General features: G+C 22.8%; 1 protein-coding gene across 2 annotated transcripts; it reads left to right on the forward strand.

The window, feature by feature from the left end:
- Window positions 1–1,223: 1,223 nt before the first annotated feature.
- LOC145835808 (transmembrane protein 150A-like) lies at window positions 1,224–9,999 on the forward strand. 2 transcript variants are annotated; one of them, XM_082943530.1, is made up of 10 exons: window positions 1,224–1,319; window positions 1,861–1,974; window positions 2,945–3,034; window positions 3,575–3,631; window positions 3,698–3,765; window positions 4,280–4,407; window positions 4,770–4,953; window positions 7,295–7,344; window positions 8,127–8,294; window positions 8,879–9,998. In XM_082943530.1, the coding sequence occupies exons 1-10, from the start codon at window positions 1,312–1,314 to the stop codon at window positions 9,119–9,121; spliced, it is 1,110 nt and encodes a 369-aa protein (XP_082799656.1). In that variant the 5' UTR covers window positions 1,224–1,311; the 3' UTR covers window positions 9,122–9,998. The 2 variants fall into 2 exon arrangements, with proteins under 2 accessions (XP_082799656.1, XP_082799655.1); XM_082943529.1 differs by having other exon boundaries at window positions 1,228–1,319; window positions 1,792–1,974; window positions 8,879–9,999.
- Window positions 10,000–10,837: the final 838 nt, after the last annotated feature.

Below are 10,837 nucleotides of genomic sequence, written 5' to 3' on the forward strand. Positions count from 1 at the left end.
AAAGATTTAAAAAAAGGTTTGTTTTACTCAAAAGTAGGCCAGTTGTTTAAATTGTTAAAGTTTACATAAAATATTTAAGTAAAAGTTATGCTCTTATGTGAAAATAGAACACAACAAAAAAGAGTAAAACCGCTTATATATCTAGGTATAAAGTTATCTCAATTTCTTTAATGGGGTGACCTTTAAACATTTTTTTTTTATTAAACAAAAACTTGACAATTAAACCAGTATTAATCGAGTTTCAACTTTAAAAGGTTACCGCATTATTATTGTTTATATCAAGTTTAATAAGTAGTAACTTTAAAATTCGCGTATATGAAAAAAAAAACTTTTTCTTATTCATGCTCTCTCATATAATCACAAAAAACCTTTTTCATTACATATATACTTTTTTTTTCGTTTTTATTTTTAATGCTTTGTATTAAGTTGAAAGAACACTTTTTGTTATTAGAATATTTATTTTATTTTTTCAACTTTAGAAGATAGAGTGTTTTGAAAACTTTAATGCAAAGTTATTACAAAAATCAATAAAAGCTCGTTATTTTTATTTACATTATAGAAAATGTTAATAACAAAACGTAAAATGTTAATTTTTTACATGAAAACTATGAGAATATATTTTATAAGTAGACAATTAGCAATTTTGTTTTAAATTTTAAACTGATTAATAAGTTTTTTTATTAAGGAATTTTAAATTGTTTATTATTTTTACTTGTTTTATTAGTTTAAGTGTTATCAAACAAAATAAACTTACAAAAATCTTTATTTTTATTTTTTAGACAGTGCGATTGTAACAAATGTTATTCTTTTAGTCTTTCTTTTTATTTAAAGGAGTAAGGTTTTTAAAGTAAACAAATAATATTTTAGTTTTAAATTGAAAACAGTTAAAATTGAAAACAGCTAAACAAGTAACGTGAAAAATGAGCTTAGTTTTTAAAAATGTTTCAAAGGACAAAGTGTGATAATAGTTGAACAAGCGTTAGTAATACTTAATTACTAAAACTTTTTATTAGTAACTACTACCACGTTTGATATGCAGTAATAATTGTCAAGGAGCTGCTAAAACTAGTTATACGAGCAAGTTAATGCATAAATTTTCACAAATAACATCAATTATTTTATTTTTTATAGGAACGCTGTAAGCGATCATCAAGGACAGATTAAACAGTTTTTAATTAAGTATATGACTGAAAAATCATTTGTATAATTTTTTCTTATATAACAGTCATTAAATCAGCTAAATTTATTAAACACCAAAAACAAACCAACCGGAGATAATAACCTGCAATTGATAGCTTAAAGAAAATTATAATGTCAAAGTAAGTTTCGTCACAAGTTATAGAATAAATTTTGTTGCAAGAGGATATATTATAAGCGTCGTAATTATTTTAATCTTAAGCTTTCACACTTATAAAACTACAAAAATATTCACAAAAGTTTGGTTTTTATAAATCAAATATACCATTTATATGATTAAAGTTACTCTAAGGAATTTAAACTTATAGTTTTGTTTGTTTTCTTTACAGTACGTCTCTACAATTTATAAGTTTTACTTGTTAGATTATAATTATAAGTTTTTAAACTAAAATAATTTTATTTAAGATATTTTACAACCATTTGAATTGTAACAGCTTTAATATTGTAAGAACATAGTTTTACAACTTAACTTTCATTACTATATGATTAAATTGACAAATATCTTTATACTTATACGTAGTTATACAATTAGTACTTTTTTATAAAAATATATACATAGTGAATTATGATTTGACTAAAACCTTTTTTTTTCAGTACAAACCAAAATATAAATGGTTTCAAAATTCATTTAGTATGGAAAAAAATTACACCTTGTTTTTTTAGAAAGAACACAAATAAAAACAGCAAAACAAAAAATATATTCAAAGCGTTCAGAAAATCAAAAAGCAAAAAAGACGAAGAAAATTGTAACAACACTATTACAAGAGTTTATGAAAGGTAAAAAAAATAAACAGAGTTTAAAAAAATATATGTTGTATTTGGCCATAGCCTTTCAAACGCTTAAATGTTTTAATTAAATTTTGCATAATATACGTATTTCAGTGTTATTTAATTAAAAGATAAAAACCACTGTATGTGTGGTCTAAAATTTAAAGGTTTTTTCTGTAAGCTTATTAAGGTTAAGTAATACAATAACTCTAGTTATTTCGACATTTTCATAAAGGTTAAAAGATTTCCGTAAAAATTTAAATGTTTTTTTCTTATTTTGTTTTGTATAATACTTGTACAAGCTTAAACTTTTATCTTTATATAAAACATTTTTACATAACTAAAAAAGCTAAAAGGTGAGTCTATCTTAACTATAATAATAACTACTAGGAATAATAACTTTGCCGACGAAAAAAAGTTTATATCTAATAATTTCAGTGTTATATACAATAAGTAAAAAAAAAATTTTCTATCATAACATTATATTAAGCTTTTGTTTTAAAAACTGTTATTTTCTTGAGCTCACCGAAGCACTTTATGTACAGCCTTTAAAAGTATCATAATAGTTATAATTAAATCGTATTTTAATGTCAAAATATACTTTATTGTTATTGTGATCATATCATTTTGTGTCATCTTTTAAAACTATGTTTCCTAATTTAATATAGCTAAATATATATTGTAAGTATAATATAAATAAGCAACAACATAATTTTATTATAAGAGGACTCTTTAAAAACACTTTTGTGTTTTATATAAAACTGTGTATATTATAATCGGAATATTTTAAGAAATTTTTTTTTTAAACTCTTACATTTCAGTTGAAGTAAAATGTTGCAACATAAATTTTTAAGAAACAATTTTTTTGTTATACAATTTTAGCTTGTTGTATATTTCAAATGGTATGTGTAGACCACATAACATTAAAAAATATTCTTATTTTTTTTTCAAACCACATTTTGATGCTACCAAATTTTAGACCAACAACAAATGGTATGTGTGGACCAATACCTTGGAGTTATCTACCAATTCTTGCAAGTGTGATACCAATGATTGGTTTCTGTATAACGTGAGTTGAATTATTCACCAAGTTTGTTACACTTTAGATAAAAATGTTTACTTACATTATACAAGTTTATTTTTGCTGAAAACTGTCTTCTGTTATTAAAATAGCATATTACCTTTGTTAAATTTTTTTTTAAAGGTTTTACGGTTATGTTCTAATATTTACTTTAGTATAACACAATATATGTTATTATTATTATATATTTTTATTTATTTGAACTTTTAATAAGTAAAACTAGTTGTTAAGTTTAAAAATGGTAATTTGGTTGTTTTTAACGCACAGAACGTTTTTCGCTTAAATTATAATTACTCACACTAAAACTTATAATTTTTATTTTGTTTATCTAAGTTTTTTCGAGAGTGCATATATTCAAATGTTTTCTTATGTAAGAAAACTTTCAAGTAATGACTACTTTACGTACATCAAGCCCTAAGTACACGTGCAAATGTGGTGCAAAAATTTTCAAGGTTGTTAGTAATACTAAAAACACATGATCACGTTTAAATGTAATTAAAATATTTTCAGAATTATAATACTTTTCAGGTACTTATTGGCCAAGTTCAACTGTCACACAGAAAAATGGTACTTTCCTTATGTTAGGTAAGATAAGAATTAGAAAAAAGAATCAATTTATACAATTGTTCAAATTTTCAATTTATATTCCAGCTACATTGGGACGAAGTTTCCAGAGCTCATGTATTTTGGATTATTGCTTAATTTGGAAGGATTTTTAGGTAAAAAATACATACACATTCTAAATGATTTGTTTGTCTAATTTCTTGAAATTGTTCATTGTACACAAAATGAAAGTTTATAAAGAAATAGATAAGATTTATACTCTTTACAGTATTTCGATTCCCACGATTAGCAAAAACTTATTTTTTATTTCAATTGTTCCTTGTTTGGAAAAATGTTTTCATTTTAGATATTGTTGACAAAAATTGAAAACATCAGTTTTAATAATAAACAAAAATTATTTAGATTAATTACTAAGAATTTTTTAAACACTATAAACTGTATGTTAAAAAATTTAAAGTAGTTTAATGCTCCATGACTGTTAAAAATAACTTTCTAAATTTATATAATTACTGACGAGGTATTTGACCGAAACTTAGTTTAATGATTCAAGTGATTAAAAAATAAACTGTATGTAGTTTAATTACATTTAAATATATGAGTTATTCTAAAAGTTTAGAATATCGCGTAACTATACCATTTTTATTCAGTATTGAAAATCAATTTTTTCAGGACTGATAACAGTATTCCTGGCTTGGAGGTATTACCGACATTTAGGAGAAAATGGAATGTTGAATATTTTCACTCTTCTGATTGGTTCATTTTGTTGCTTCGGAGTTATTCTCGTCGGAAATTTTCCAGTTAGTTTCATTTTAATAACCCGTTAGTTTTATTAAACTCTTGTCATTTAAACCAGTTAATCCTGAAAAGTATTTTAAAATTAAAATAAATTTTGTTCAAGTATACAATATACATAAACTTTTAGAGTTTAGAAAAAAAAGTTAGACTGTATCGATAAAAGTTTTGTTTATATTATTTTTACGTTCTAGTAGAATATATTTGTTTTAGTTTGATTTAACATAATAGAACCTGGCAATAAAAAACTACTTAAAAAACAGTTTTTTTAACATTAATTTTACGCACAGATTAACTTGTTTTAAAATTTTTATATCTTGGTTCAAAAGTACACAACCTAACAATAACAGGAACTATCAAAAAACAGGTCTCGTACGCAAAAGTACCTCATTATTTTGGAGCAGGTTTAGCTTTTGTACTAGGAACATTTTACACAATACTAACAGCAATTTTAAGCAGAAAAACATCAAAAATAAACGATTTGAATTTAAATCGAGTAAAAAAATGTCGAATTGGATTAGCTGTCATAATGGTTATATCACTTATTATACGTTAGTTGAATAATTTGCTTATATATATTTTTTTGAATAACTTTTTGTATCGTTACTTATATTGACTTGTGTTTATATAATAGTCAAACTTATAACTTACTAACAATACAAGTAGATATTTGAATTTATTATTTAGTATTTTATCAAAAAAAAAATTACTACTTTGTACGCGATAACATTTAATATTTTTTAATATACGATGATAAATGTTTAAGATGAATTTATAAACCAATTTTTTTTAACTACGTTTTTTTCAAAACAATTTAGTTACAAAAACAAGCAATGAATTAGTTTTTCTACGCCTTTTAAAGTTATCTAAATAATTACAGTAGTTAAAGGTTTATTGAATCAGTGTATCCACTAAAATTTGTAATTAACATTTATTTTTTTTATAGATTATGGTAGATACTGTTTTACTTGTAAAAATTAAATTGTATTGCTCAATTTTATTTTGCGGTAGTATGTAATACATTGCGGTAATGATAAATCTAAGCGTTAAAAATATTATTGAAATATTAAAAGATTTATAAGGCTTACGTTTTAACGCTTAGTAATTTTATCGTTGAACTTAGATACTGAAAATATATACTTATTAAAACAAACTATCATATTCTAAAACTTATTTTTTCTGTATTTTCACACTGCTATAAACTTATCAAGTATGTTAACTTATCAACATTATAACAAAATTTATTGTTCTTACTATCATCATGTAAGACTTTTTTATGCAAAAGTTAAAATATTTTCATCTTTATGTGTATTTGATTTTTTGTGATTTAAGTCTATAAAAACTTCATTAAGATTTTTTAAAAACTTTTTTTATGGTAACTAACTGAGAAACGTTATCAATATAATCTACACTTAAACTTTTTATAACCTTGCTTAATGCACTTAAGTAGTTAAATTAACATTACAAATGATACAAGAACAAATTACTGGGTTGTTTAAAATTTGTATATTTTAAGATTAAATTAGAACTTCCGAATATCAAAAAAGCCACTAATGCTTTTAAAGTATTTAAAAGTAGTCAATAAGTTTTTAATTATTATAGATTTTACCGATAAAAATATGATTTTGTGTATTAGTATTTAATATATTTTAAAACAAATATGCTATATATAGAAGCTGTAGTTTTTATAGACTATATTAATAGTCTTCCTACATAGATAACTTTAATTTTTGCAAACTAATTAAAACTGTTAAATTTTGTCTTAACATTAAATCTTAAAATTATTTCATAAAGTACAAGAATTATTTTGAGAAAGCTAACTGGTTGTTACTTTTTACATAATATGGATAAAGCATAAGTCTAATATCAGTTCAAAAAATTTAAAAGAAGTTCAAATCTATCAAATTGTGTTCCTTTTAATCTGTGAAACATTTAGTTTGTAGTTCTTATAGATTAATTTAAACAACCTTGATGTATTAAGCTTATTTTAATTTATGCTTCATATTTTTAAATAAATGTTGTTTTTATGACTGAAATATAAAAGCGTAATGCTTTTGTGGTATATTGTGCGGTTATGATACATTAAAAGTTTAATGCTTGGTGAACCATTGTTTATATACATTATAAACTACTCAAAGTTTTATAAATTTTTGTAACATAATTAATTAAAAATATATTAGCATCTTTATTAGCTTAAATGGTTTGAAAACCTTCAAAAACGAACAAAATAAAGTTTTAAAAGTGTGGATTTAATTTATTAAGAATAAAAAAAGAAATAAAAATATGTTTAAAACTTTTCTGATAAGTTTTAAAGTTATAAACATGTACTATTTTTATTTATTTCATTGGATTTTGGACTGTAAACGACTGTATGACAATAAATGTAAAGAAAAATATTTTAGCTTCGGTAATAAACGTTTAAACTTCAATAGTCAACAACAAAAGTTAACATTGTCTTCTAATAACATCGTAAATGAAATTGACATTATCTACTCAAATTTCCAGAAATGATAGTTTAATGGAAACCTTTTGTATAATAATACTTAGTTATGTAAATCTACTTACATAATATAAAAACCAGCGTTTTGTATAAACATACCACAAATAACAAAAAAAATGACTAAAAAAGTAAAAAAGTTGTCTGTTTATAATACAAGTAATCTTTGTAGAAGCACTATAAAGGATTTTTAAAGGATATATAAAAACAAAAACGTTTATTACTTTTATGGTTTGTTTCATATATAGGCAATCATAGTTTGTTATTTAATAAAATTTTAAATTGAGTTGATAGTTTTTTTTTAATATTTTTATTCTATTTTGATTAATTTATAGTTTACAAATTTTACATTATTGTTTACGACAAACTTCCAATACTTTTTTGTTTATTTTCAGTTATTGGATTTGTTATGTACAAAAAACTCTACTTAGAATATCTCCTAAAAGTAAGTTACGACTTTTAATTTTTATTTGTAACTAGTCGTAATAAACAATTTCTACCCTGCATTAATAATAATATAAACATAGAAATATTAAACATTTTAAGCAGCTGTTTATAACAACATTAGTCAAATTAATTCTTCGTAACTATAAACAAAATTGTGAACTAGAAGTTTAATTATTGTCGACTAGTTTACTATTTCCAAACATTAAGTATTTTGATTCGCATTAAGGTTTGATTTCTGAGTAACTAGAAACAATTTTACACGAATTTTTCTAAAACGTCTTGTGTATTCGAAATTTAAATCATGTATATATTTCTAATTTTACTAGTAACTATGAACCGTTATTAAAACGTATTTTTTATGGTTGTAAATTAATACTTTTATATTAGTTTTTAAACTAAACTTTCAAGTTTTCTTATACAATCTATAAACGTTAAACTCTGTCTAAAAGTACAACATTTACTCTTAGAGCTATTGTGCGTTTAAAGTCATTTGAAAATTGGTTAACAGAATTTTTTTTTAATAAGTTTATCGATTGTAAGCATTATGACACGATAAAACCAATAAAGTAAAAAAAAAAAAATTAAAGATTATGAATATGTTTTATGTTTCTCTTAGTTCAATACAAGAACAAAGTATTAGTGTTGATTTTACTATTACTAGTTTGTATTATAAGAAATGTCTTTTTAAGTAATTAGGTTTTATTAAAAAACTGAAGTTTCATTAGTAAGCATTATTATATGATTTTAAATAGTGTTAGAAATATTTATTGTCAATTTTAGCCAGAAGAAAGAGAAATAGATTGGGACAGATTAAAAAAACTTGAAAATGGAAAATGTGCAGAATATTTTAACAAAAACAAAGGTATTGATTTATTTGGAGCGCTTGTAGAGTGGGTACAAACAATTGGTATTCTTGTCTGCTTGTTCCTTTACACATACGAATTTAAAGTTTGTTGTTTGATATTAATTTGAGTTTTTTTAAAGTACGCTTTAGTTTTAAGAATTAGTCTTAATTATTATATAATAAATACTAAAATTAAATTTAAAGTTATACTATTAAGTATTTTTCATTTTAAAACTGAACACTGTTACCTGCTTTTAGTTTTTTTGAACAACTTTTAACTGATAACTATTCTACACCTTTTTCAAACATGCTTGTTTTTTTCATACTTTATAACTATACTAAAATTAATATATTTAAAAACTCATGTTCTAAATTAAAACAAAATGGATGCCCCAAAAAGACTCATGTAGCCCCCTTGTAAGCAATATGTAAAAAGTAAATAGACCATATTTTAAACTTACACTAGATATCCTGGAGTTTTTTATGAAAAGAAAAAGAAAAAAGGTCTTAGGTGTACTTAAGGACAGTTTTTTGAGAAACGTTGTCGGAGGGGCCATATTTTTTTTAATTTCATTAAAGGGGGCTTTTTGAAAAATAGTTTGGGAAACCCAGATGTAGATAGATTTTTGTGTAAAATTTAAAGTAAAAAAAAACTTTTTTTTTTCGTTTTAAAAAGATTACTTTTCAGACTTTCAATTCAGTCAAGATAATCTTAAAACAAAGAAACGGAATCGTCTTAAACATTTGTGAGGTTGAAAACGAAAACTTCATTGAACAAGAAGAAAATCATAACGACATAATCGGAAACAATGATCTTGTTAATGAAGATTGTGACGTTGCAAATCAGAACTGTGACGTAACAGATACAGAAAGAACTGATAGCAACTTGAATCAGACAGACAGTCCTCTTAAAATTGCGACTATTACGTGAATTAAATTGAAAAAAACTGTTACAAAATGTATAGTAATTAAAATTATAGACTTGAATACTAAATAAGGATGTTTTGCTAGTGTGACTGCTATTCTAAAAGCTCTCTAAAACTTGTAAATAATAAGGAGTTTAAGAAAAAATAATACTTGAACTTTTTGAGTTATAGGCTTTTTACATTTAAAGTCCTTGCTTATACATTTAAATTAATCATTTTAATATCTCTGTGGTTATTTTGAATTGTTTGTTTTTATTTGATTTAAATTTAGTTTTGTTTCCAAAGCTCTTAATACGTACTTTAATAGTTCCATTAAACATATCTATTGCTTTTCGTAAAAACATACGTTAAAAAGATAAAGGTAGTTGTTAAACAAGTAATTAACAAAAAAAAAACATTTCTATTCAAATCATACTGTTGTTTTTTAACACACTTTCTTATTTTGTACAAATGTGCTGTATAGTAATAAAAAAATTTTGTTTTAGAAAGCTATGTATTAAAACATTACTTTATTTATTGTAGAGCAAACTAAGCATTTATAAAATTTCTAAATTAGACCAGTTTTTAAAACTTAACAGGCTCATACTTTTAGTTGAGTTTAAAAAAAAAATATTTTTGAAATTTTGTTAATTTTATTCTTGCTACAATATACTTTAACTAAGTTTAGAGTTTTAGTCAACTAGAAGGTTTTAAATCACCGTTTATGAGTTTATTTTAAAATGTTATATCAGCTTAATCTTACAATTTTAATTAGAATAAGTTTTACAACTTTGGTTTAAGCTTATAAAACAGATTTGAAAAACGAACTTCTATGGTTGTCATATTATAGCATACTTTTTAAATTTGTAAAAAATCTAAATAACATGTAGTAAATACTGCTTTAATTGCTACTATTATAGAATTGCTACTATTAATACTATAGAATTTGAAACTTTTTTATTTTTTTTAAAGAACACGTTTTCATTAGCTTTTCAAGAACAGCAATAAATTGCTACTAAATAAATTTTCTTTGTAAAAAGTTTTTGTATTCAAATCATATTATCACGTTTTTATACTAAACATTGTGTTTACAAAAAAAAAAATCCTTTCTTGTTTTAGTAATTTTAATAAACCAGTTTTAAAAGAAATAGATGTTATGGTTTTGTAATGTAAAGAATTTTTCAAAAATTTTCTTAAAGCAAAACAATGGTAATTACGTTTAATTACATTTAGTGGTTTAAACCACTGTTTCTGTAATAATCTAATAATATTTTAAAATAACAACAAACAAAAACAAATTTCTATATTAAAATAACATTCTCAATAAAATAAAATAAAAACTGTAACGTAGATAGGTATTTAAAAAACCTCAGTGAAGATCATAATATATAATGTTTATTGCAACATCTTATTGCAACATACGTAGTTGCGTATAATCATGAAAAATAAAGAGAAAATATATAAAGTAAAATATTAGTTTAAATATATACATTACAAAAGTTAATTCCATCTACTTTTTATAAACTTTAAAAAATTTACTCATTTAAATTATATTCAATAAAAAATATTTTAATTACATTTAAAGAAGTTATTTTACATTACGATATTTTCAGATACTAATCAAGATAATATAATAAACTTTGAATATTTATCAAAAACTTAACCTGGTGTTATACTAGTTATTGTCTTTGAGATCGACTTTCTTTATGTAAATTGATCATAAACCTGTGAAATAAATTTTT

This window comes from Thalia democratica, chromosome 5 (genome assembly GCF_965202585.1).
Source record: "Thalia democratica chromosome 5, ktThaDemo2.hap1.1, whole genome shotgun sequence".
Classification (NCBI taxonomy): Eukaryota; Metazoa; Chordata; class Thaliacea; order Salpida; family Salpidae; genus Thalia; species Thalia democratica.

Bases quoted from the DNA above. Each gene is read 5' to 3' on its own strand.
- LOC145835808 (XM_082943529.1), top strand. The intron at 3,766-4,279 runs GTAAAAAATACA...CAATTTTTTCAG, and splicing joins TAATTTGGAAGGATTTTTAG to GACTGATAACAGTATTCCTG. The intron at 7,345-8,126 runs GTAAGTTACGAC...TGTCAATTTTAG, and splicing joins ACTTAGAATATCTCCTAAAA to CCAGAAGAAAGAGAAATAGA.